We start from the raw sequence: 26,735 nt of genomic DNA, 5'->3' as shown, positions 1-26,735 counted from the left end.
ACGGTTATAAATACTAGTTTTAAACCGTTTTCCGCACGCAAACAAGCGGTTATTCACCAGGGGTAAACCACGGGGTTTTATCTTAAAACTGGTGAAAAATACCCGGGAAAAACTGGTTTTGCCCCGCAAGATATTTGCTAGGGATATCGGGATAACCAACTAAACCCACGAGATGAACTCAGTTTGGGATATGGTTACTGGCTGCTAGCGAAAGTTTTTAGGTAATAGTTTCTCGTACCATCCAACTTCTTTCATTGCAGTGTTCGAACAAACGCGGCGTTGCAGAAGGCCCAAACATATCAGCCAACATCTTTTCTCGGATAGCGTTGACGTGAGCGAACACAGCAACGTATTACGAATACCATTCAATAGATATAACAATAGCTACAGCTCTTCTAGAAACTCAGGACTCTCATAATCATTGGCCTCTCCGTTTACATGCTGTCAATGTTAGCATAAGAAACTTACGATCGTGTAACGACACGTCCGGAGAACAGCTTTACGAGCAATACAAACAGCAATAGACCCGCAATCACAAGAAAACGAGAATTTGGAATTCACAGTTATATGCCTCGCCTTTTACGATGCACATCACAATCAAAAGCCGAGGTCTTTTGCAAGCCGGCCAATTAAACATCGTCTCCCTCGATTGTGTTTATTCGTGAATGGTATATGGATATACGTCGGAGCCTGCGGACATGCTCCGAATGCCACAAGTGGTCAGTAAACTGGTTTATCGATTCTACTTTTAAATAAAGTTAACTAACCATTATTATGAGCTATAATCAAAGTAGACCACTAGCGCAGCTTTATATATATTCCTTATATATTACGAGCATTCAAAAATAAGTCAATTTTCCCCTTGCAAACTAAAATTTTGCATTTTTCCACTTAATAAAAAATGATGGCTAAGGATAGCCTGTCTGATTGCTGAACGAAACTTAGCCAATCACGAAGATAAGGGGAAACTTACGCCATGATAAAGGATGTGCTTTATTGCACTGAAATTTAGGTGGCAAAAAAGCAGACAAGCAAATCCCTAATACCTTTTCTTATTCTTTAATTCTCGTTTTGAATTTGTCCCAATTGTTCAAGCAGGGCAGTAGAAAAACGTGAACTTTCAAACCAAATTCTTTTGTCTTATTAGCTGCTCCTTTAGTAGATTTGTAAAAGATTAAATGCGCTATCAAAACAGGTTTTTTTAAGGAATCAGAGGGCGTATTCCGGATTCGAAAAATCTACGTATGTAAGCCAAAATACGAGGTGGGACAGTGTCTCGAGAAAATGGGATAAGAGAAGCTTCTGCGTGTACTAGAAATCCAAACTTGTTTCTAAACAGACGGATCTCGTGTATAAAAACAGACGTGTCATGGCCGTGAGTCCATCAGTCTGTTGTAAAAGAGGCGACAACTTCTAAATTCTTTACCAACTGAGCTTCTCCTTCTAAGACCGTTCAAAATGCGATTAGATTTTTCTTTATCCGTTCTCCTATTAGTGACTTATGTCATTGCTGACAAGGAGACGCAAACAAACGGCAGTCAAAACTTGTTCAAGTATTTCACGGGTGACATGGAATCACTTCGGCAAATGATGACCATGTCGTTCATTTTGCCTTCGAGAGAAACAGTGACGGAAACAAAGACCGTAGTATCGACAGTGTTGCCGCCATTCACCATTCCAACTCGGAGAACTATCTTGGAATTGTCGACATCCACATCGACCATCACCTGCACGAAATCTGTTGCAGTTCCATGTTCCGTTCGCCAGAGGCCAACTCAAGGTCCGTCACGACCAATGCGACCAGTGACTCTATCTCCGTCCATAATTTCAACGTAAACAATGTTCCTATTTTCGCTTCAGATTGTTACTAAATTTTGTTCTTCTTTTTCACTTCTCATAGAATGACAGATAGTGAAGGCGAAAAGGTCCCAGAACAAGAAGGGTAATAGTCAATAGACCTACATAACGACAATGATAATTGCCAGTTACTATATAGTTACACAAGATGTAATGTTTTGTCAATTTTCCTCTTTGTATTTTTTCCAAAAGGGTAAAGAAACCAATTCAATCGGTGCAATCTCTGAAACACACAGCCCTCGAAGTGTAATAACTTTTTACTAACATAATATTATGTGCCACGATTCATGGAGTTTACCACTTGGCATAACGGTTTTTATTTATACCTTTTCTTTACCCTGTTTCTTGATTGCATAACAGGTTTCTTTCAGAAGCCGAAATTCACGATCTCCTGGACGAAGCATACAACGCGAACGAACAACAGTTTCTCGATGTTTCCCCCTCTGTCGTTCAAGGGTAAATTATATTCAATGCACGTCGGACGTTCCCAATGTGCATTGTCTGTTTGTTTGTTTTTTCGAATGTTCAGAGTCGAGCCTACAAACCTACAAGAACTTCCGCTTCGAGAAGCTCGCGTTGCTGATCCTCAGATGATGTTGGTGTACGGCAGCCGACCAGAAGACATCGAGTCGGCTTTCTTCGACGGCCCTTATAGTCCCGTTACGATGCCTTTCAACAGGCGCTATTTAAAACCTGCTTTGCCAACGAACAGGAGATACGTGGAACCTGCTGGTGGTCTGCAGCGCCAATTCTTACAACAATTTTTTACGGTGACAAGAAGGTCAACTGTCTTCGAACTTGCTATTTCCACTGTGACTCCGACTTGTTCGGAACCTGGCCGAATTCAGCAATGTCCAGTTGAGAAGAAGAAAACGATTGACAAGATAAATGCTGATGAGCAATAGAATGAGAGAGCTCCTTCATTTTTAGATTGAGGCAAAAAAGGAAACATCATCAGGCGTATTTTAGCCGACAACGTGCCATCATTTCATCCTGTAACTTATTGTAATCCACCAGAATTGAGAAATTAAAACGAAAATAATTGCACCCTGCATTAGCCTTCTACTGTTATTACGACGACTGTTATTTATCGGATTTTTAATATCATATGGTAAACGGTACTACTAGATCGAGTAGGTGCCATATACGTGTATTATTCTTTTGTTTTTTTAGTGGTGGTAGTTCCTTCGTGTTATTTTTAGCTTTTGCTTGATTTGGTAAGGCTTGATGCATATCGAAGTCCTTGGTGTGGTAGAACCCACGTAGTCCGTTGTATATAGTGTAGAAGTTGTTTGCTGCTGTTGTCCGAAGCGATGAAGATGAATCCGTAATGATGTGATGACGCAATAAGTATAGGAGAAACTACATAGACACTGGGTGAAAACCGAGGATGGGCAGGGCAGGAGGGAGTGACAGAGAGGGCGTGGTGGGAGGGTATTGGAGTTCACGAAAGTTAAGACAATGGAAATCGAACACGGGGAAACATGTAACAAGTGGAGGGCTATAACCACTGTACCAGGGCAGCAATATTAAATTACAATATTCTTTGATCATCATTTGTTTCCATGAAGATGTTGCTGTTGCATTGGGTGTTTATAGAACCAGGCGCAGTACCAGAACGTTGGACTGCCAAATCATTTTCACGAGTTCAAATGTTGACGAATAAAAGGCGATCCTCGACTGGATTAAGCAATTATCGTAATAAAGCAGGTGGTTTTTTAAAAGTGTATTTATTTAACTCTGTCTAAAATTGTATTGTTTATTTATTATTTAATATCTTTATTCATTTAGAATCTTTCACAGTTGTATATAAACTTGGATACGGTGCGGTGAGATGAGACAACTATATCAAACAAGGTTTTACAAATGAATTGCATGTAGCCACAAGCATTCCCGACTGTGGTTGAATTGACGCCCTACCTGTTCATCGCCCCAAGTGATTGTTTGTTGTTTTTTTTTTCCTTTTATCCCATTGGCATTTCTTTGTTTGTCTTACGTTTTTGTATCGACATTTTCGAGAAGCTACAACTTTTTTCTTTAGTTGGAGCTTCGGAACAGAAGGAAGGGGGATCAAAAATCCATCATGGCCGCTTTGTCTTTTTTTTTTTCTTTCTTTTTTCCTTTAATCATATTTTCTCACCACGTAAAACCTTTTCGTTTGGGCGTTTCTTTTACGTCTCCGCAACGCTTGCAACGATGTCATCGTTGGTCTACGTCAACGATAATACGACAGCGAAGTCATGGTGAAACGATAACGTCTGCTACAACAGTACAACGGAAGTATCCTGACTGGGTTCATTGTTTTCCTAGCACATTAAAATTGCAGATAAACACCGCGATAATCAAACTTGGTATTCCATATGGGAAAAACAACATTGAATTTTGTCACGTGTTGGGAAGCAAAGTTTCAGTTTTTTTTTTTTTATTTTAGGGGGGGGGGGGATTTTTCATGTCAAACAAAAATTGAACTCTCATGCATCGCGTGCCATTTGATTTTGGTCCAGCAAATTCATCTCGAAAGTTCAACGACAGAACTGGTGGAATGACCGTGACGGACGTTAAACAAATGTTTCGTTAGACTTGAAAGATATTAACCGCTTTCGGCAAATAAAAAACTTGTCTACAAATAATAGGTAGACGCCAAAGTGCCCTTGAAAAAAATGAAACGATCGAAAAAACAAAAACAAAAAAATCCAGTTATACAAAACATTGAACGAGATTTTTGTCGTTGTTCCATGTACATGCGCAGCGCGGATAAGAGAATGTAGGAACGTAATATCACGTATAGCTAAAAAGCATTTGACTTCCAGAGAAATAGTTTGTTGGATATTACAATCAAAACTGGTTTACAAACGGACGGAACCATTTGCATAAAAACGGACATCGAATCGTGTTGATTCCGCAGTCTTCCTCAAAAGCTAGATCACAAGTTAACTATCCGAAGAGAGCTGACCTTTTCACGTAGTTTGAAAGAAAAAAAATGCGTTTGCAATTTTCGTTATTGGTTGTCGTGATCGTGGTGTATGTCAACGCTGCTGCCAAAAACAGCGTGTCAGAAGCAATCAGTTTTTATCCGTTCAAAAATTATGCGTACAACGAGCCTAATAACGCGGAAGATGTTCGGCAGCAGATGTTGACTATGTCGTTCGTTATTCCTGCAATAGCTTTCCCTACGCGGCTAACGGTCCTCGAAACATTGACGTCAACTTCAACTATTTACTGCACGAAATCGGTGAATAATCGTTGCAGTAATCGCCGGAGAACTCAGCGACCATGGCGCAGCGGCCGACCGTCAATGGCACCAAACAAAAAGTAAAAAAAAAAAAAGGATAAAATTACATTCAATTAGTTTCAATATCTCGAAAATAAGTTTCAATTTATTTCTTTTGATTTAGTGCTGGAACAGAAAGGAAAGACGAGCTGCTCAGTTTCGCGTTAGAGGGAGGCAATTACGAAGAGCAATTCCCCATTTTGCCGTCTGCTGTTCAAAGGTGGTTCAAACATTTTGCGTCTTTCATATGAGAGTAAGTTGTCAAAAATCCCTTTAATTTTCTAATGAATCAAGATTCGAGACTACAGCGTTGCCAACAAGAGAGACCCGTGCTGCCGATCCCCAGTTGTTTTTGGTGGCTTCGAAATATTACGACCCAAAAAATCGGGACGGAGAAACAGGTTTTCGCAGCGACGATTACAATTTTGATGCTACGCCCTTCAACAAGCAGTATGCACAATTAAACAATGCCCATCGCCAGCTGTTTCTGCAAAATATGTGGACAGTTACAAGAAAAACAACCGTCTTCGAAATAGCGATTTTCAAGTCGACACCGGCCTGTTCAACAACTGGTACGATCCCGCAATGTCCACCAGAGAACCACCTCCGAAGTCGCTGGGAATGAACAATTACATTTAATATTTAACTGGTTGGCAACTGTTTTGCAATGAGGGAAACAAGACATTTTTGTTTTTTTCATATTTTTGCTCCTTTTTCTACGAGGCCATGTCGTTTCTTATTCATTTGCATCTGGTATTTGTGAATCGCCGATCAAGCAGTTGATTTGAAATGTGTGTAACATTTTTCGCGAAAATATTACATTCTGTCAATCAACTTCAAATTCTTTTTCCTTTTACGTTCTACAAGAATTGAACGCGCAATTTCTTGAGCAAGATAACCCACACCTGTTTTCCCTCATGATAATGAGAAACAAATCAAATCAGTTTCATCAATAAATTCAAGTGGCACGCGGTCATCGAATGAAGCAAAAATAAATAAATAAACGGCCCATTCTGGAATCGGCAAAAAAACGAAAAAATTTCAAGACAAATGTTGTGAATGTTGCATTGACACGTTGTTTGAGGAATGCAGTTCAATTGTTTCTTCTTAAATAAATCCCCACCAAATAAGTAACAATTCTTGTCTTACTCGTATGATTATAGCTATACATGGCACTCTCAATGCATATAGGAAATCAAATTTAGCCAAGTTATAGTTTTTCCTTTGAAATTCCATTGAAAAACGTCAGATAAATGGCATCAGAACTTCCAACCAAAAATTAGGTCCAATAACGGGATCTGGTTCTTAGGTGAACACGCTTTGACCGACAATTCTATGCACTTCAAAATGAATGTCTAGTCCCCCGAATAGTCAAATGACAACGTAAACAAATGGCTGGCCAAATACATGTTTACCATATAGTGTTTTTTGTTTTTTTCAAAGCGACTATATCATATATAGCATAATACGGCATTTGCTCCCTTTTTTAGTTGCATTGCTGGAGTGTGCGTTGAAGTTTAAAGGGCTGCGAAAGACGTTGAACTCTTTCGGCAAACCAGTTTGCTAACTCGTCTTGGATGTTTTCCCATCCAGATTAGAATTACCCACGCGTTCTTATATAAAAAGGAAGCCGTAATGCTACAGGTTCAGTAGTCATTTGTTGAACAGATTAGCTGGTTCAACTTCTCCTCGAGCTGCCCAGTTTCTTATTTTTTTTTTTCGTGATTCCTCCCCCCAAAAAATGCGTTCAGTTTTGTCTCTAATCGCAATTGCCGTGATTGCAACGGCCACCACCGAAATCAGGCAATCGGACGAACACGATTACTTCCAGCCCAACAGTTATCCGTACCACAATTTGGCATCGGTAGATCCTCGACAGGAGATGATGACTTTCTCGTTGATATTTCCTGTGAGGCAAACGCGACCGACCATCATGGAATTCACCACCAGTACTTCCACCATTGTTTGTACGAAATACGTGGACACACCTTGCAGTCTTCGCACTTCCACTGTTGAAAGACCGGAACGACCCTCTCGTCGTCCAGCGTGGTTTATCAGACGTGGACGACCTTTGCCAGTTTATCCTGAAACGTATAACGTCACATTGACATTTGGAAAACAATTGATATACGCTCTATATACTAAATACCATATTTGTTTAATTTGTGGTCGTAGGATGGAAAACGAAAGAGACGCCGATATTTTAATGGACGAGGATATGGAACAACAGTTCACCATTTTCCCCACTGCCGTCCAAAGGTGAAATTCAATTAAATATAATTTTTGTTCGTGTATCGGTATATGCTATATACAATTCTATTTGCTGATTTCGCAATGAACGCAGAGTTGAAAGTACCCGGCTACCAAGATTGCCGTCAAGAGAGAATCGTGCTGCCGATCCTCAGTTAGTATTTATGTACGGCAATCGACCTCAAGATATTGAATCAGGTTTCCGTAGCGGCCCGTACAAGCCGGTTTCTCTGCCATTCACTCGCAGATACGTCCAGTCGGCCGCGCCCCACAATCGGCAATTTTTCCAAAATTATTGGACATTGACGAGGAGAGCTACCGTAATGGAAATCACTGTTTCTACATCGACTCCAGTGTGTTCGAAGGCTGGCAACATTCCGCAATGTGCCATTGAGGAGCTCGATCGAAAATGTCACAACTAATAACGTGTGTGCCAACAGCCATTCGTCCTATATTTCGTTTTAGTGTATTGAAGTTTGACCGATCGACGCATTTTCGCACTGAACAGTTTAAAGTTCGTAAATTATTGCGATCCGAATTGTATATGTAATGTTTTTAGTTTTGTATGGTGGCTGTGAGCTGGATGGGTGTAATCAACTCTAATTTAATCCTCACCATGTTGTTCATTTCGGCATACCTCGTCCCACAAAAAATCTTTGTACGGAAACAATAACATGGCAATATAATGCAATCAAGTCATCAGGCATTTGAAATGATCCGTCTTGCTTTTTGATACACAAATGTTTCCCAACAATTGTTGCTATTCTTAGACTGCTAAATAAGTAATGCCATTCTTTTTCCTCCTTTAAAACACAAATAATAATACATCATATCGTATAGTTGGGCCAGTTTACAGCGGTTCTTGTTTAATCACCGTTTTTATTTTGTCGTCAACGCCGACCGAAAACAGAACCGGTCTTTTAACGCAAAAATGCTGTACAGGAAATTTAGCATTTGGGTTGAATTTGTTTACATCGAACGCAGCAAAAACAAAAGGAGGACGTTTTCCAAAAATGTCGAGCAGATGTCGAACAGGGCTTTGTCCTAATCGGAGACACGGGAAGCGATTAGGTGCCATTCTTTTTTCATTGCAAACAAAACAAAGCACAGCTAGCGGCAGTGAACGGTATTCTCTTCAGTCTCGTCACACGAAGTACAATAATTTATGTCAGTTGGAAGGTGTTGTAGAATGCAACTGTCAAATCAGGATCGGATGTTTAGGGATCTTCGCTATGAAAGCATGACATGAGCACTGCCGCACGAAGGGCAACACCTCAGATTATCCCGTGTGCTGACTTCAGTCCCGGTTCAAAATAGAGATGCAAGAGCCATCTACTGGTCACAAACTCAAACGCGGATCTTAACGGAAGCGGAAGGAAAAAAGGAAAAACACTGAGACTTATATACACAGTTCTTATCGATCTAGCAAACCTGACAGAGGGTGTTTGATAGTGAGGTACTACATAGTTGCACGGACGTTGTATTATGCCGTTCTCGCACACGCGCTGCAGTTAACCCCATCAAGAAGATCCGGCTTCCAGCACAACATCGTCGATGAAAACATGGAGGCCTTCCTTCACGATCTTGGAACGTGTGGCCCACTTTCCAGCCAGTGGATGAAACCGCTTCTGAACATAGGCCTAAATGTGGGTCTACGTTGATTCGATTTATTCCGGCCGATAATTCCGCACGTATTCAGCGCATCTATATAGGCTATCCTCTCTTTTGAATAGATTGCTTTCACCGTCTATGTTCCAACTGTCTGTCATTGCTGCCGGGGTTTATTGTGTTGGATAAAGGCAGCGTCATGTGCAGCAATCGAATCACGTTAGAGAGCAGCAGAGCGGATTCGAGGAGCTCTCGCTGCGTTACTTGCGCAAATCAAATCAAATCAATCGACAACGTCCGCCGTATTGCGTTCCCATTGATGATATCATTGAAGAGACAGGTCACACAGCCAAATGACATCAGCAGACCTCGTTATGTATGTGCCCCAGTTCTTGATTGTTCGTCATCTTTTTTTGGAGGCGCACTCCAACATATTTTTTGCTGGAACTCTGACTGAATGTGTAATACTATTATGAAGGCAGTCATTGCTTTTTACAGCACTACCATCTTCTATCAACGTTATTTGAATACAGTATTTCGTAAAGACTGTACAGCAAAGCAGAAAATTCCATTTTCCGGTCCTATACTTTTGGAAATTATGCAGCCAACTTGAATGGCCTCAATGAGGTCGAAAACAGATTTCCATTTCTATCAAAATCCTTCCCTTTTTTTTCCAAAAAACCCGCTCAAGCTTCTACTATAATCGCGGTTGTTTTTCTTCTCTTTTTGCTATTGAATGTGTACATTTTAACAGGAACTTGGAAACTGCAGAAGTGCTGGGAAGATAACATGAACTTTTAGTCCGGGTAAACAAAACTCGTGGTGCTATAACACGAACTATTCATGATACTCCATCTGAGGAATATCCTAATATCGTGTCACGGTTACGAGCTTGAGCTCGTTAACGAGAAGATTCGGTTGGCCAGCAGACATTGGATAAAGTTGGACGGACGGGGAGAGAAAAGAATAAGTTTGCCTACACTTTTCACGCGATATATACTCAAGAGTCTAGATCATTCACCGCGTGTGTTTCATATATAGACCCTAAGCCCACGTATGGGCTATGTAGGGCTCAACATGGACCTATACGCAACGGCAGTTCATCATGAAACGACAAAGACGATAGAGCTCTATAGAGGAACAAGCCCAACGTTATTACACATTTATATATCACGCTGTATGTTTTATACATGTGGTCTTTCTTTTTTGGGGGGAACATGTACAAAATGTGTTATCATATATAGTGCCCTTTTTTTCTCCACGTGTTGTCACGAGATTTAACTCTTCGGCTGTTTTTATATTACCAGCCACGATAGGGCAACACTGTCTTACCTATATGATACCGTTCTGATCCGGCCTTAATTGCATATATGTATAAATGTATCAAATGAAAAATGGTATGGACTGATCATTTTTGATATTCTTTTCTACATCCAGGATTGTATGTATAATTAAATGCAAGCTGGTGTCAGGCTGTAGCAGTTGGTTAAGAATTAATGTTTAACATAAGCTACTGTTGGCAATTCCGGAGGTATATAAAGTCTGAATTGTGTGTTGGAATTCTAACAGCACTTTCAGTTGAAAGAATATACAAGGCAATTAATCGCCTATCAAAATACATGTGTTCCATAAAACACTGCGATCATCAAAGCTTTATTCTGAATACACCTACTATATACTAGACTATGAAAATGGATTGTAATTTTTAATTTCCTGCACGCAATCGATTCTCATTTGAATATTGGGCAATATGATGCCAGCCGTGCCAAGGCCATACCACTCTTCTCTTTTCCTACTACTTCCTCAGATTTCTTTGCCCAAAAGAACTTACATCCGTCTTGACTTGGAATCCGTATAAATGAATGTAAGTTGATACGAACGTAAAAACCAGAAGAGATTGACTGTTACAGTCCTGTCTCTATATATACGTACTTGCAAACGAAAATAGAGCGATGAGTGAAAAAAAGAAAAAAATACCACTATAAATAAAGAAACGGATGGAGGCGAAAGAAAAAGGTCAATGTACCATATAGGAAATTCCATACGTATACATTCTTCCTACTGCTTTTTCACGCTGTCTAAAGGTATATATCCATCTACGAACTCGGCCACAAAAAGGGAAGAAAATACAAACGGAACAATTTCTTTTTTGTTCACGAAAGAGAATTTTTCTGCCTCTTCATCGTGTGGTGAGCATTACGTGCCATGCGTCGTGAAAATGCGCCCTAGATCCCCCTGTTTTGGAGGGACGGGATAGTTGTGCAAGGGTCGGATAGGTTTATGGCTCAGTTAAGAAGCGCCAGCAGAGGCGGACAGTGTAACCACGTCGCCGTATGGTCGAACAGATAATAGACTTTACTTTTTGTTGTTTCCATACAACAAGCTTCAAAGCTTCCGGCTATATCGCACCAAGAAACCCCAATCTTCCACTACGTTCGCTTTTGTTTTTATTTGCCCGAATTCAAACGTTGAGTTTGACGTACACGTATATAGGATGATTCTCGTTGTCGTCTGAATTATTCATCGAGTACAACCCTTGACGTTGCCCTTCTAGACAGGTTGAAGGTAGGCTTCAAAAATAATGTCATTTTTAACGTTCTCTTAATGGTCGGTATATAGTTATTGTGTGCGCTTTTATCAGCTCGAAGATTGGAGTGGCTGCAGAAAGAATTGCTTCATCTTTTGAAAAAGCCATCTGTTGAACATTTGATGTCTATACAAAATAGCGTCCATCCATTGGCTGTAGTAAAACAAAAACAAAAGCGGACCACAATAAGAAATGCGGTTTCTTTGTCTGTTCGTAATCGCTGAACGTTTAATGTTCACTCGGTTCGCATAAGAGTTCTTTTTTCATTATACTCGTTTAAATGCTTTTTCATTCGGCCAGCTGGCCACAGTCCACCACGGAACTAGTTTCGCTCACACATCAAAACTCCTTCTATTTTTATGTATCGCGTCCTTTCTACATTCGGTACCGAGGGAAAGGCCTTTAGTTTCCGCGATACATCAACCGTACCAGCTGTTGTTCTCTTTTTTCTTATTAGTTTCTCCTATCTCCTATTCTTTTTGTTCTTTTTCTGTTTGCACTCATCCGTTTTTGCGTGTCATTTTTTTCTTTCTTTCTTCGTCGTGACATTTGCCGACTTGTCGTGACCCCCCCCACCGTTGGAGGATGACAGGCTAGTGGACAGCCAGACCCCACTACTATCACTATACTACACGGCCACTAACACAACGCTACTATACATATAGTTGATCTGCTCGCTGTCAAAATAGACTCTCTTTTTTGGATACATTCATCTTCTCATTTTTTTTTCTTTTCTTTGTTTTATATTGCGTTACATTATGTGTCAATGCGATGGGCGTGTACGTTACATGGACAAACACAAATCCTTTGCGTATTGTGCGAGGACGTCTCGGAATGAACTACACTACATATATGAGGACAAAACTAACTATATATCTATTGATAGAAAGCTTCCGGTAGCCTGACATCTTTGTGCTTTTTCTCTTTGTTTTTTTCTAATGTGCCCAAATGTTCTCTACACGAAACTTTGCCAACAAAACATCAGTAGTTTGGGATTTGTTTTCGAACGCCTACTGAGGCATATATCCGGAGATACGTTCGATCCTGTTAGTGACCCTTAATAAACAGAATGGACGATGCATCAGCTGTGGACCATCTCACGATTGGACTGCGCAGTTGCTTATGAGCAGTCCGGAAGAGGCAAATACGCCTAGGCTCATTTTTTTTTTGCGTTGTGGCTATACACGAAAGGGCATTGATTACTTGGCGTAAGTCAGACTCCAAAACGCAGAAGAAAGGACCAAAAAAAAAGGGTGAAAACGAAGGAATAAAAGAATACACACACAGACACGGTGAGATTAACGAGCACCAAGAAAGAAAAAAAAAGGAAATAAGGTGGGCGGTGTAGGGATTCAATCACACGAGAACCAACACATTTAAAGAGCCGTACGATGTATGTTAGACGTCTGCAACCGACGCTCTTTTATTTTTGCGACAAAAGTTGCGTGTCATCTCATAAGCGAATCACTTTTCATGCCGATTCTCCCGCCCAGTTTTCTTTCTCTTAATTCTCATATTTACTAGGCCCGTATATGATTCACGCGGCTATAGACGACTGTCTGCTTCAGCTACAGCAGCCATTAGATGAAAAGAGGATCTGCATAAAGAATTGTTGTCCCACAAGGGCGAGAGTGAGATAGCGAAACGATAAAAAAGAATTGAGACCTCAAGCGATCGCTTTGCGTTAGGAAGAAATCGTTGGCTCATAAAAATAAATCCGCATTTTCATTTTAAGCTGTTTTGCTTGCGGATAAAGTCCTTGAGTATCTGTGTATACTTTAGCAAGTTTCCATTTGCACATGGCATGCGTCTGCAAGCGTCAATAGATAATTCATGATGAACTGTCGGATTCTCTATGGCTATTCCACACAACTTCAAGGTTTTTGGAAGACTTCAAAAATAATTTAGATGTATGCATAGACTTTGAAGAGGATTGTGAATAATTATTTAACGAAAAGCGATTGATATCAATCGTAGGATTAAACATTTTTTTTAATTTTAAAGACAGGGAGTCTTTAGACTATACGAGGAGATGGTTGGGTATATATAGACTTGGTATCGATGCCAACTTTGATTCTTCGTTTCATCTATAGCACAGTCCATTAAATGTTTTTGGAGGTAAGACGGAAGTGAGTTCTAAATAGCCCAGTGCCAAACTGTCGTCCACATATCCATTGTATAATCAATGGGGCGGAACCTACAACGATTTGGCCACTGCTGTTAATATGTAGACATAACAGGACACGGATGTTGTGACACTCTCATAATAAAACCAGGAGCTCCTCAATGTCCAGCGTTATTCTTTTGTTTTGGCTCATTTTCGACGTGTTCTCTGCCTCATCTTCAAATGTCGAAGCGCATCGAATTTGAACGCCGACTGACCTCGTTGGCTTGTCGACTTTGGTTGCCAACAAGTCACTTGTTTTGCGCTGTATACTTTTGTTTGTGATGTATTTGCGAGATAAACTGGAATTGAGTACGCTATCTAACTTCTCCCGACAACAGCCATTCTCCATGTTTCTTGTGAAACTGGAGAGATGTAACCAAGACGTCTTTGGTTTTCATCGTGTAAGCTGGAAAAAAAAAACGTTTCCATATACCCACCGCCAAATGGCGTGGAATTAAGTCCTCCAACACCCCGCAAAACGATTCCATCAATTTATCGCGCAAATATCCCGCAAATATCTCGCATTCTTGTTTTTTTTTGTTTTAAAATTGATTGCCACACAGACTACACGCCAGAGGGCTGATGTGTTCTTCTTAAATCCGATCAATTCGGAGAGTATTCGCTATATATATTCTAAAAGAAACGGTTGCATATGAGAACGGAAAAATGAAACACAAAAACACATAAAAGGCGGAACTGTTAAACCATTCCTCACCCACCCCACCCTTTTCTTGTATTTGCTTAATGCAGTAAAGCAGCTACAACAAAAGTAGAGAGAGATGTCGGAGGATGTTTTCGTTAAAGGAATCGCTGCTGTTGGTGGCGTTAGTTGCCCAGCAGCTGACGCTCCCATCTCTCTTTCGCTTCCATCAACTGCTGTTTAGTAGACCGCCTTTTTTTCCTTCACGATTGTCATCGTAGACTCGCATCTTTTGTCGTTGCCCTCGCTTTCGTATTTGATATCACCGCCCGTCAACATCCTCCCATAACACATCCAAACGCTCACATATGAGACGGCTCTTTTCAGTCCGTCTTGTCCACACCCACACGACGCAAAAAGGACAAGATTAGGTTTCACGCCCGTCGCGCGAGGTATACAAACTGCTGCGTGTCCCCAAATGCATTCCGCCGTTCCAGCCTTTCAATCTAATCTTTATGTATACGATTTGTTTTGCCTTTTTTTTTTCTTTCGGTGCCTTTAATTCGGCCACAGTTCCGTTTCAAAGTATTCACGCTACCGAACAGCCATCTGCGTTCGACATTTGGATAAACTGGTATCCAGGGAACTGAAAAATGAAGCCATCCGCATCGAAGTTTTTTAATAAAAGAGTACACAAAGAAAAAAGATCGAGCGAAATGCGTTAGATGGAAACAGAAATTTCCAGCTTCTGTATACAACAAATTAAAAAGAAAAAAACATTGTGTAGCATATTTTTCACGAACGTAATATAGACTATACAAGCCAATCATTGAACGAAAAGAGCATCAAAAGAACGAAGGAAGAAAAAAAATCCTAGTACAGATCCATAGAGTTTCGTGTATTCAAGAAAACGTTGTTTAACCCGATCCTTTTGATGATTGTTCGCGTGATTGAATTCTGTCTATTACTCGTGCTCCTTTGTTGCGTCAAATCTACTGGGAATGAAGGGTAGACGAAAGAAGAAGAAAAAAAGAAAATGTAGAAAATATTTTCTTTTTTTTTGTTCATCCTTCTTCAATCGCTTTCTTTTTTTCGGTTCTCATCCGACCGTGTCTTGGTAACTAGGCAACTTTTATGTTGCAAATAGTGAACAGTCAGCCTCTAGTGAAAGTTAAAAAGGCCTGTGATACATGTTGAAAAGTCTTTTGATATTACTTTTGATTTGTCACACGTCTTATATCTGCAACGTGTACAACCTAAACTACTTATTCAGCGTTCAATTGTATAATCTTCCATCTCACGGATGTACATAGTACCGCATTTGTTAAGAGAGATCGATCACAAGACAAACGCATTTCTACATTTCTTTTTCTCTCTACCACCGCAATGATCAACAATGCTCTGCAAGATCCATGTTATATATACTAATTCGATTTTGCTAAATCTACTCAGATGCGAGCAGCAAACAGGAGGGAGGAAGTACAAGGCAACTGGCCATGCATTAAATAAATAAAACGGAAAATAAAACACAAGCGTTTTCATAGACAATCAATGTAGTAGTATATACACGCAGTAGGTAATACATATAGAGGCAATATAGATAGATGACCTTAGAGTGTGTGTTTATCGGACCCTAGTGACTATAGGAGTAAAAAAACGCAATTGTGTTGCCTCCCGCACTTGTGCTGACTCTGGCAGATCACGGACCAACCGACCGTGAAAAACCTAAACGTATATTCAAGTCTTATCATCTCGATTATTCTTCCCCCTTTTTTTCTCTCCTATACAAATAAGAACGGACTACGCACGTGTACGTGTGCTGCATCATTTAAGCTCGACGTGCAGAATAACACTGGCGCTTGACACACACTTGGGCCCACCACAGCCAATCACACGCTGACTTTTTGCGAGTCTAAAAACTTTCATTCGTGTGATTGTGCCGCATGATAAAACATCTCTAGACCGGGGAAGTTGATAGGCAATCGTTATTTATTCATTATTAGCGCCTCTTGTGCTATTACGTCAAGTCCTCTTATAGGAACTCAGTTGTCCCTGACAACGGCGATTGAACAGAGTGGTCAGCCGGACCTATGTGATTACATTCGTATAAACTAAGATGGAGAGAGAGAGAAAGCCATACATTTATGCAGCTGCGTAGTAGGAAAGGTACTAAAGGCGCACGCAAGCCAAATCCTTTGAATGGATATTTTATTTTCCCCTTTAAAATAAAAATCTATTGACTTATTTTCTTTCACGAGTATATAACGCCATGGCCGGAATACATGATGGAATGAGAAATCAGTGGATTTCTCGTTCTTGTTGTACGTCTTTCTGGTTAGCGCATCGTTGCTATCGAACGTGAAAAAGCCCAAGGCTTTTCGTGTGTATCCTCGCAGTTCGGTTTGAATATTTAATAAAGCAAAGTCAGACCGCTTTTTCTCATGTATATTTCTTAAAGATTCCCCATCAGGGATTTGTTTTTATATCTAAGCCACTCTATGCCGAGTTTTTAAAAATCTGTATAGGAGGTACATTGTAAAGAGGTCCCTAACGCTGTATGTTTGTTTTTTACCCGCACTTGGCTTATACTCTCAAGTCTTTTTTTTTTTTTTCTGTTTAACAAAAACACAGAGAGATTGAGTGACGACGGAAGCAAAAACAAAAAGAGTTGGCCTTATCGAGATACTCCCAGAGCGATGGAGAATGAGACATCGGGAGGGGAAGACTGATGCACATTCAACAATGATGATCGATGTGACCTAAAGTGTCTGTGAGCATCGACATTGACCATCCACACTTATCTTATCCCCTGCTGTACTCTGCAATCGTTATCAGTTGACTGTGAACAATGGCGGTAGATCAACCGGAAGAAAAATGCAATGATTCTTTAATCTGGCATCTGAGTTTTCGCTGGTAGTTTCAAAACGTGATGTCACATCTTGATGAAGCGATTTTTGAAATGCGCTCCATTCTTCTATTTTCTTTTCTGGCATCTCTCCAACGATTTAAAAAAAACAAATTATGATTTTTAAATATAAGAAAAAGAAAATGGGATACGCACAAGGACAAAATCTTTAGACGCACAGTGTCAATATTTTGCCTATTTCCGGATAAGGCCAAGTTTTATGCGTTGCGTCAACGGCACAAGAATTATTATAGGACAATCGGCTATCGTCTGGGCACCGCTTCGTTATGTGTCTATATCCCATATAAATAAACGGTGAACGACGGCTAGGGAATGTTCTCTTTTTCACCATCATCCAGAGAAGCACAGATGCTGCGTGAGGAATACGAGCCGCTTGTAATATCGATTAGCTCTAGAATCATAACCTTGCTACGTGTATGATAGTACTGCGTATACATCTATATCCTCTCGTCGATCGTTTTCTTTCGCTGTCTCGTATATTCTCCGCACCAGGGAATGTGTATATGTATGTACGTGAGAATGGGAGGCCATATGTTTGACTCCAATCGACCCAGAGTAGGTCTACCCTCGCTTGGTATTCTCTAGTATTCTCAGTTCAATCTTTTGTTTTTGGCTCTTTTTTTTTTATTGTTTGAGGTGATGATGTCTGTTGAAGGTTATACAGAAGATGGGACGTGCTAGTCTTACCAAAACACGCACCCAATTCGCAACGAACGGAAGCCAACAACAACAGTATATCTTATACGTAACAGCTTATTGAGTTGAAGAAAACATTACGTGCTGGAGTAATTTTCTGAAGAAAACGAAAAGACATAAAGGAAATGCTGTTGGGGAATTCGAATGAAAATAAACTCAATGTACTATGAACAGAAAGAGAAAAACAGTCGAACGAAATTACATATAGTATATTCGGATGTAGTACGAAGAGTTCTATACGGTGCTGCATATTGGCATACCGGTGATATTACGGATCAAAGGCTGCATTTTTTTATGAGAATTTTCCTTCTGTGTTCTAGAGTATATGTCGTATATGTAAGACATCCTCCGAGGAAGCTGTACAATGACAAATTCTTTCGTTCAAAGCGGTGGAAAGAGACAAGTTTGTAGTCAGGATGTGAGTGCGGGAATAATAAGAGAAGTATATTATTCACGACTGGTTTACATATCGCGAAAACACTGTACAGCCGACATCATGACACAGTCGAAATAAATATTTCATTAGGCAACTAATACCTAGAACAAATTTCTAAATGGGGAGAATTGGGGCGTGATCTGTTAACATTTCCATAATTTTCGAATGTTTCGGGGGTTCCTTTAAGTGTTCAGTGGTAGTTAGATTAAGCTTCGAAAGTTGGGTGTGAGCTTTCGACGTATTTGACTCCATTGTAAGTAATGGTATGCGAATCCCAAGTGAACTGGGCTCCGTTGGAACCCTGGACGAAGCAAGGAACGTCGGGGCGGGCAACGAAGCACAAGGTGCCGATGGCGAGGTCCAATTCGGGGCTAGCTCCCATGTTGAATTCAGTAAAAGCCTTGGTGCTTCCGTAAAGGTCGACTGGCATGGAAAGGACGGTCGTCTTGCCAGTTTCAATGGTATTGATGTAGCCCAAGTAGTTCAAGTCACCATCTTCCTCTTCGTTGAACAAGTAGATCCAGCTGTGGAATCCAACGACGACGTTGTTTTCCAATCGTTCAAACACGTTGGTGTGTTCCCATCCGCTGCTAGCCACAACTCCGGGGACGTATTCGGACCAGCGACCGAACCAGATGGTGCTCAAAAACTGTTTGAACTCGGCCACATCAGCGCTAGCCTCACCTGGTTTCAGTAGAGTCAAACGTCCAATCATTAGATCCTCTATACAACTTGTGACTTGTGAGTTATCTTGAAAAAGCGGAAGGATCGATTACCTTTGGAAACGAGGAAAGCGTGAAGCTGTTGCATCACACCAGTCTCCATGACGGCGTCAATAAAAGCAACTTCCTCGGCCAACTGTTCAGGAGTGAACGTGTCCTGGATGGTGACGTTCTTCTGGTAATTGTTGAGCAGGGCCTGGGCGGCAGCGAAAGTTGGCTTGGCAAAGTCGGGGATCGGGTCACTGACAATCAATCTAGAATCGTTTGCATCGTTTTTAGTAAGACAGCCTGTCCATCAATGTAATACATGAAAATGCATTTGTTTACCGGCCGGGTGCGTTGTCTACCAAGCTGCCGGCTGTGGTCTGGCCTTGGAGGGCCAATGTGAGAGTGGCTCCATTGACATCGTTGGTGTGCAGGTCTCTGGACAGGGTCAGCAACTCATCGTCGGTGATGGGAGCTGAATATATAAGCGAATTAATGAGGCTTTCGTTTCAACTGATTAGATCTTTTGCTGGCTATCTTATTTGCCAAACAGTAATACAAACATGTTAAAGAGAGGGTGAAAAAGGGATAACTTACTGGCACGAAGACTCTTGGCGCTGGACGCACCAATTGCCAAAACGAGGACTGATACGATGGCGAAGAGTTTCATCTATTAAGGCAGTCACATAATAATCAACAGTTGGTCGTATGAATACGATTATTTCTCAGATTTACAATAAGAAAATGTGTTTTACCTTTATGAGAAGTTGGGCTGTGACTTGCTTTGAGAAGCTGGTACTTTCCAATGTAGCTAACATCGGGAAATGCAGTCCCTTATATACCACGTTATCGTTTACATTGGCTGCTGTCTACGTGCTGGCAATGTAAAGGTATCAAAAGTCATATTGTATCAAAGGCTTATTTGAACAGGAGGACTAAATAATGGTAGCTCAGTCATGGTAAAATAAAAAAATGGTCTACGTGACTTCTTTCAAACTCTCGATAACAAATTCAAACGCTTAAAATCTTGTGTTTAACTGTTTTTATCTGGTCGGCATCTGTCACATAGAGCAATAAATTGTTCAAGGTGATGTGGTTCTTTCTCATGGGATGTGATCCAATCTTTGTATTGAATTGCCATTCACATTTTTTTATGTAATTTAAAAGTTTTTTTTTATGTATCAATTGTACAAGCCATCAGACCTGATTCATAAATCGAAAAAGTAACACTTTTCAGTTTGCAATTCTTATGTTTGCATTAAGCCGTTATGCAATGACTAAGGGAGACTATGTTACGTAAAATCAGTATGACTTATTATGTAACTACAATAAAGCAGATCCTTTGCGAATTTTAGTAACGAAACAATTGAATGAGACGTCATGTTTTGATGTACAACTTTAAAGTCCACAATATCCAAGTTGCTACAATATTACTCTGGTCTCAAACAGACGTTGCTGGCAACAGTCCAATTTCCTCCATTTCATTTGAATTGGATACAACTTGATTTTAAATTATCCTGTTCTTGACTCTTGTTCATTAGCGTTGGGATCATTAGAGTCCCGAGGACTGACGCAGCTTTCAACAGCTCAATCGATTTACATAATGTAACCGTGTTTTACGTAACTATAGAAACCGTATAACGCTGCTGGCAACAGGCAATTGTTGACGAACTGCTGTAACACGAAGATAAATTGTACGCACTGCTCATTGTTTTGTACACTTGAAACAGGATAAAAATGGAATTGGACTCGGTATCGTTGTCTTTCCGATTGAGATAACGACTCATTTTCCTTTGAGCCCCAGCAGTTTGTGTACTTTGTTACTTGTGTGCTAACTTTCGAGGAAAGAGTCCCAATTAACTTCTGTTGTACTAATTCGTTACTCGTTAGGGGGGGTTTTCGTTTGTCCCAACTTTAATGGATCGTCTTTTTGCTAGCACAAGTGCATTAACCTCGTGCCTTTTTGTTTTCGGTACAAATTCACGTCCTTTCAAGAACTCGTTAATGTTAAAAAGCTGAGAACAAAAATAGAAAATAAAAACGGTATAGATGCGCGTGCAATCAATTTAATGAAACCCCTCCAAGAGCCAGCTTCTAATTCGATTCGACTTTCTGGCAAATTTCAGACTAAACAATAGAAGTCGCACAGCAGCTACAAACGTTACAAAAATAGACTCTGGAATATTTACTTTTCAGCAGATTTCAAACAGCTCAATTGGACTTTAATATCGTCAAGTCTGTTGAGCAACATCTGATCATGAAGAAGATTTCGATAATACAGGCGACTTGAAACATGAAAACTTGAAATCATTCTAATGATTGAACTTATACAATGAACGATTGAGAAAGAAACGTGACAGTTTGGGGCTTTAGATATGTTTTATGTCAATCACGCTTTACACTGCTTATCTCACTATTTGTATGAGCCTATCTATAGAATGTAGCAACAAAGAGGCAGCCGACAAACCTTAAGGTGGTTCTCGTGTTTGCCTTCAACCTTTGCACCCCCCCGATCAACTGACTTAAACATTTACAGTATAAGTATAGACTCTAAAGCCTCTATTTTTAATACTTTGAAAAATAAACGAAAGGTTGGTGGACTACAAAGAAGAATGTTATTTACCCTAGACAACCGCAATGGTGAAATCTAGAAATTGTGTTACTGCTCTACGGGATTCGAAGGCGAATTATAAAGTCTGTTAGCAGCATCTACGACGTTCGATTTCCGAGCTGCAAAATATGAGTATAAAAATATACACATAGCAATAACCGATCGGCCATAATTGAATGATTTCCCATTTCATTTGTGTTCCGATAATGTTCTGTTCGTGGAACTGGTTTGCAAACACACTACTTTTGAGAAAAATATTTAAATGATCGACAAAAAAAGGAGAGAAAAAAATGCAAATATTTTGCCCTTGGGAGTTCAGTATTTACCTTAGGTATATGAACACAGTACAGCTGATGAATAGGGTGTCCTTGAATTTAAAGATTGAGAAATCGTTTCTGTCTTTTTCTCCCCTTTGGGAAAGAAAGACTATAGAAAAAAGACGATCTCTTTCGCTTTTCAAATGAGTCTCATTAATATGCAAATCAGCCACATCATGTGAGTCATTTAGAAGAAGAAAAAAAATCACATGGCCTTTAGGAACTCGTTTGCTGCTCTTTGTGATTGACTGTAATGGTGATTTGTAACCAGTTATATTTATGTACTGTATATGTATTACAATTTGTCCATTAGTCATTCTACATAGAAAGGATCAAACAAACAGAACAACATCATAGTAACCAAATCAAATCCTAAGAAGAATTTTCGTTTTTTTGCCCAACCGGCGCTTTACACAGTGTAACGATCTATCCTACTAACTATTACTAACGAAAGAGGAAACTTTTGTGGCTCAATCCATGCCCCCAAGCAGAAGAAGCGAGCTTCGTTCGTTCAACATTGACCTCGTTAAAAACGAAAGTACTACACATACGTATCAGATAAAGAAGAGAACTAAACTATATATACAGCACAAGAACAGTACAAGACCGAGAAAAAGAGAGTGCATCGACCCAATTTACTATAATGGGCTGGTGCATACAAAGTACAGCCTGTTTACGTTCCTGTGAAATGTCAAGAAACTTAAACCGTATCTCGTTACGTAAACTAAAAAAAAAGCCTCGTAGTTTCTTTTTATGTTTAAAAAAAAGGGAAAAATTAAATGGCATTCCATATACGAGAATCCTCTCGTTCAAATTCAAATTGCCATATAAATATCCGACGTCGATATACCATCTAAAATCTCATCAACATGTATGAACTCTGTATCAAAGTCTTTTGCATCTGTACATGCATGCCATTCACATCAAGAAGCACTCAGCCATATAAAGCGCATCTACTGCCGAACCTTTTAATGAAATAACATAAGAATATTACATTAAATATATAGTTTCCTAAATTTGGTTCGTTTCATTCAATGATGAAACAAATGTCTTATTTACACAGACTGAACTTTTCACTTGGCAAGTCGGGAATATGAAGAATCCGTTGCTTTCATCGCTGTACGATCCGCCGCCCATAACGGACGGCGCTGGGTATCCAACCCACCGGAATAGTTTATATCCGGAGCGGCTCCATCCACCTCCGTATCCAGGCTCATCGGTCATTCCGATTTTCCCGTCTCTGAGCAAGAACCACAACAACTACGCCAGCATGATGATCGAAGCGTCCGGAGGTCCCCCACCGTTAGAATACGACCCTGACGCAATCCCTTCGCCGGCCTATCCGTCGGTCAATGACAGTGAAATGACCACACCGAGTGGACTGAACGTCCGCGCTGAAGAGATAGGCCTCGTCCTATTGGTCCTCCTTCTTTGGGTCGGAGCGGTGGCGCTTTTCTTCAATCGGTGGGGCAAAATCCGCATGCTGGAGCCATACCAACCGAAATTCATTGACGCTCCGCGCGGATCTCTAGCGCCGATTGCAGCAGCTGGAACAGGCGCTCCTTCGGGCATGTCCACAGCGCCACATCGGCTCTCTTATCCATTGATTGAGCTCGCGCACACGGTAAATTTTTAAGCTACCTTTTTTTTTTTAAATCGTAGTATTGTAGCGATTTTATACTCGCTTTTCCCAACACGAATGCCGCATCAAAGAGATCAATTCATAATCAGATTAATGTCAGCCATATATACGTAGGAGGATATTAAACTTGTTTGTCGCAACGTTATCCGTATAGTTTCGAACGCTTCACGCTCAACTTACCTGATGTATGGCTATACGATTTTGCACCAAAGATATACCATTTCTAAAAGTTTGAAGTGCTCAACTTTAAATCCGTTTTAGTGTATACGTATGTGCAGGTCAGAGACGACTAAACCAAAGAGTTTGGCGATGTAAAACTGCTAAACTTAGATTTCTACGAGGTATACTAATCTGATTGCGCAAAATCTCAGGCTCCCGGTTGCGTGCAATGTTCTGAATGGCGGATATGCAAAAGATGAGATCGCGAGCTTTAATGCTCTGCTTCGTTAGCAATACTTGTCCTGTTAAACGTCTGAAACGTTAAAAGCTTTATCGACCTGTTTCTCTAGGCTTTTGAATATTAAGGGCACTAACACGAACGTGTAGCATCAAGTCACCGTCCGCCATTTGAACGAGGAAATCAGCAAAGCAAAAATGTCGTTTGCACGAGGAAATTAGTCAAATTATTCATAGTTTAAATTTTCAGGCTGACGCCATTCCTCATCTTTTTATTTTTTCAAATCCCATGCCCACGCTTTTTTTGTTTGTTTCCGTTTGCCCCCCCCCCCATCCATTCGTAAATGCAAAGTAAACACGTTCGCGCGTCAGCAAGGCATTGGCATCGAGCCACTTGAACTGGAATGAATTTTATGCTGAGATTTCCACGTCATTCTGGCGGCTTCAAACAAACAAATAAAACTGAACATTTTTTTGCGGTTCGAACTCGTTTAGCTGCGTAGAAGAATACACAACACAATCTTATGCAAATATCGCAATTTCCTTAAACCATTTCACAAAATGCCTTTTCCTTTTTAAACTCATTTTTTTTTTTTCTCTCCTATGTATATTATTTAGTGGTTTCACTTTGCGCATGCTAATAACAGCTGATAAAATTCTAAACGTGACAAGAGTCTCGTAAACCCTTGAAATGGAACAGCAGGAACTGATCCTCCCTTTTCTCCTCCCCCCACCCCACATGCTAATGGATGTATCGAACGCGTGACTAAAGAAGCGCCTATCGAGTCGATTGACCACACATGTCGAGTCAATAACACATTTCATCCATCCTGACTGAGGGCTATCTATACCATCAAGTCAAACTTGTGTGTGTGTGTGTACAGCGTAAACCGGAGAGCAATTGACCAACGAGAAAATCCTTGGGTCGATAAAAAGCTACTTGGGATTCCGGCCAATACTTTTATAACTGAAACACGCCCTCACCCCTATAATATACTACAGGGTTCTATTATAGAACCCCGTCTCCCCCCAAATATATATCAATTAGAGGCCACATTGTTCTACATGTTTCAAATCCGTTTTAATTTTTTTTCTAACAATGGCACAGTCACGATTACATCATCACTCTCGCATGAACATTTCGGCATCCGCCTGCTGCGGGGATCATCCAACGGCCGATCACCAGCAATCAGCTCTCTCTTCCGGAAGGCGGAGACCATCGGCATCGCCTTCTGGTATCTTCGTGCATCACTATCCAACTCATCCGGCACGTCATCATCATGGATCGTCATCGTCTTGTTTATCTCCAGGATTGCCGTTCTACGGAGACGGAATCGGATCAGTTGGCGATCCGTATTATCATCAACATCAGCAGCGACCGCGGCAGAATTCCGTCGTCGTCTTCGCCACGGCCCATTTTATGACGGCCGCGCGCAGAGTCAAGAGCGCCATGGATTTGCAGACGCTCGTCTTGCGGGAGGAGACGGAAGAAAGTGTGCACGCACTGAGCTGTACGGCGGGAGGCGAAGCCTCGGGATTAATGGGTTCATCCACCGCAGATAATCATCTAGCCGTTGGTACCATTACTTGCGTTTGAGCATTGGGCTCGGTTTCCATCTTGTTTTCTGTTACTTGCGCGGTTCAACACGTTCAACAAATATCATATTCCAATTTGTTTTTATTACTCTACGATTTTATTTCACACGTTTATTATATGTACTATAGTTATATATTGCGTAATCATCTGTCGATTGGCTGACGTCAAGACGTATCGTCTCTCCCAATCAATGTGGAATTGAAACTGTTTTTATTCTCCTTGTGTTTTTGTTTTTGAAAATGTGTATCGATTGGGAGTCGACCTGTATAGCTATACGTTTTCCCTGGAACTCGCACGCTTTTCTTCTTCGATGCTGCGCTATAATATTTATGCGTTTTCTCATCAAATCGTTTACTCATTCGGATCGGCACATCGGGTCCTGCGTTACCCGTGACAACCGCATTGGAGCCTGTCACGTTTTGAATTTAAAACGTATCTCCTATACTGTGGTTTCATATATGCCACGTGGTGCTACATTAAAACGGAAATTGTATATTGAAAGTAATATTTAATCACGATTGGACCCGTAAAACCACTGTTGATAAATGACGGGTGATTTGTCCTTAAATTACGAGAGGCTGCCCACTGGATGACGGCCATCTTAAAGAATTTACATTTTTCTTTTCTTCTCTTCATTTTTTATTTTAAATCCAATGCACAATTTATAACAGTTCGGTGACCGTTCCCGTACTAAATTTTCCATTTGATTTTACAAAAATAAACTGAATGTATTATTTAACGCAATTGAGTTTAATGACGAGAACCGCTTCAGCCTCATCCCTCTTCATTTTTATGACGAGAACATTTTAAAAAATCGCTTTTTAATAAGCGCTTTGTTCATGTCTATGGGCTACAAAGTCCAATCAGTACTTGATGATCGGATCGTATTGATGACACGTCAAAATAAAGATGCGTTTTGAAACAACGTTTAGCAAGTTGCACACGACATGTTAAGAAAATCCCTGAGCAAAGACGTGTCCATCTTATGTCTATAGCTTATCTGGAACAAAAAATGGCGTACGTGACT

At 40.5% G+C, this 26,735-nt stretch overlaps 5 protein-coding genes and 1 long non-coding RNA gene across 8 annotated transcripts; 5 read left to right on the top strand and 1 right to left on the bottom strand.

Annotated features, from left to right (window-relative positions):
• The first annotated feature begins 1,365 nt into the window (after nucleotides 1-1,365).
• LOC116917762 lies at nucleotides 1,366-2,909 on the top strand. 2 transcript variants are annotated; one of them, XM_032923353.2, is made up of 5 exons: nucleotides 1,366-1,832; nucleotides 1,901-1,942; nucleotides 2,050-2,103; nucleotides 2,218-2,313; nucleotides 2,387-2,909. In XM_032923353.2, exons 1-5 carry the CDS (start codon nucleotides 1,459-1,461, stop codon nucleotides 2,760-2,762), a joined length of 942 nt encoding a protein of 313 aa, XP_032779244.2. In that variant the 5' UTR covers nucleotides 1,366-1,458; the 3' UTR covers nucleotides 2,763-2,909. The 2 variants fall into 2 exon arrangements, with proteins under 2 accessions (XP_032779244.2, XP_045026053.1); XM_045170118.1 differs by lacking the exon at nucleotides 2,050-2,103 and having other exon boundaries at nucleotides 1,367-1,832.
• A 1,837-nt stretch (nucleotides 2,910-4,746) lies between these two features.
• LOC116918082 lies at nucleotides 4,747-5,962 on the top strand. The gene is made up of 3 exons (XM_032923745.2): nucleotides 4,747-5,169; nucleotides 5,253-5,348; nucleotides 5,423-5,962. The coding sequence occupies exons 1-3, from the start codon at nucleotides 4,838-4,840 to the stop codon at nucleotides 5,751-5,753; spliced, it is 759 nt and encodes a 252-aa protein (XP_032779636.1). The 5' UTR covers nucleotides 4,747-4,837; the 3' UTR covers nucleotides 5,754-5,962.
• Nucleotides 5,963-6,769: 807 nt separating this feature from the next.
• Nucleotides 6,770-8,081, top strand: LOC116918081. Of its 2 annotated transcripts, none has more exons than XM_045170116.1 (3): nucleotides 6,770-7,201; nucleotides 7,304-7,387; nucleotides 7,473-8,081. In XM_045170116.1, exons 1-3 carry the CDS (start codon nucleotides 6,870-6,872, stop codon nucleotides 7,798-7,800), a joined length of 744 nt encoding a protein of 247 aa, XP_045026051.1. In that variant the 5' UTR covers nucleotides 6,770-6,869; the 3' UTR covers nucleotides 7,801-8,081. The 2 variants fall into 2 exon arrangements, with proteins under 2 accessions (XP_045026051.1, XP_032779635.2); XM_032923744.2 differs by having other exon boundaries at nucleotides 6,772-7,219.
• Nucleotides 8,082-8,571: 490 nt separating this feature from the next.
• On the top strand, nucleotides 8,572-9,533 carry LOC116916315. The gene is made up of 2 exons (XR_004390590.2): nucleotides 8,572-9,024; nucleotides 9,112-9,533. It is a non-coding gene; the product is annotated as an uncharacterized LOC116916315 (long non-coding RNA).
• Nucleotides 9,534-11,268: 1,735 nt separating this feature from the next.
• On the top strand, nucleotides 11,269-26,447 carry LOC116916310. The gene is made up of 3 exons (XM_032921542.2): nucleotides 11,269-11,551; nucleotides 23,137-23,697; nucleotides 25,220-26,447. The coding sequence occupies exons 2-3, from the start codon at nucleotides 23,167-23,169 to the stop codon at nucleotides 25,706-25,708; spliced, it is 1,020 nt and encodes a 339-aa protein (XP_032777433.1). The 5' UTR covers nucleotides 11,269-11,551; nucleotides 23,137-23,166; the 3' UTR covers nucleotides 25,709-26,447.
• Nucleotides 18,422-19,983, bottom strand: LOC116916311 (poly(U)-specific endoribonuclease homolog). The gene is made up of 5 exons (XM_032921543.2): nucleotides 19,901-19,983; nucleotides 19,743-19,815; nucleotides 19,488-19,620; nucleotides 19,215-19,414; nucleotides 18,422-19,122 (listed from the first exon to the last, which is right to left on the bottom strand). Exons 1-5 carry the CDS (start codon nucleotides 19,961-19,963, stop codon nucleotides 18,644-18,646), a joined length of 948 nt encoding a protein of 315 aa, XP_032777434.2. The 5' UTR covers nucleotides 19,964-19,983; the 3' UTR covers nucleotides 18,422-18,643.
• Nucleotides 26,448-26,735: the final 288 nt, after the last annotated feature.

Source organism: Daphnia magna, linkage group LG2, assembly GCF_020631705.1.
Source record: "Daphnia magna isolate NIES linkage group LG2, ASM2063170v1.1, whole genome shotgun sequence".
Taxonomy (NCBI): Eukaryota; Metazoa; Arthropoda; class Branchiopoda; order Diplostraca; family Daphniidae; genus Daphnia; species Daphnia magna.
This window is presented reverse-complemented; position numbering and strand designations above follow the sequence as displayed.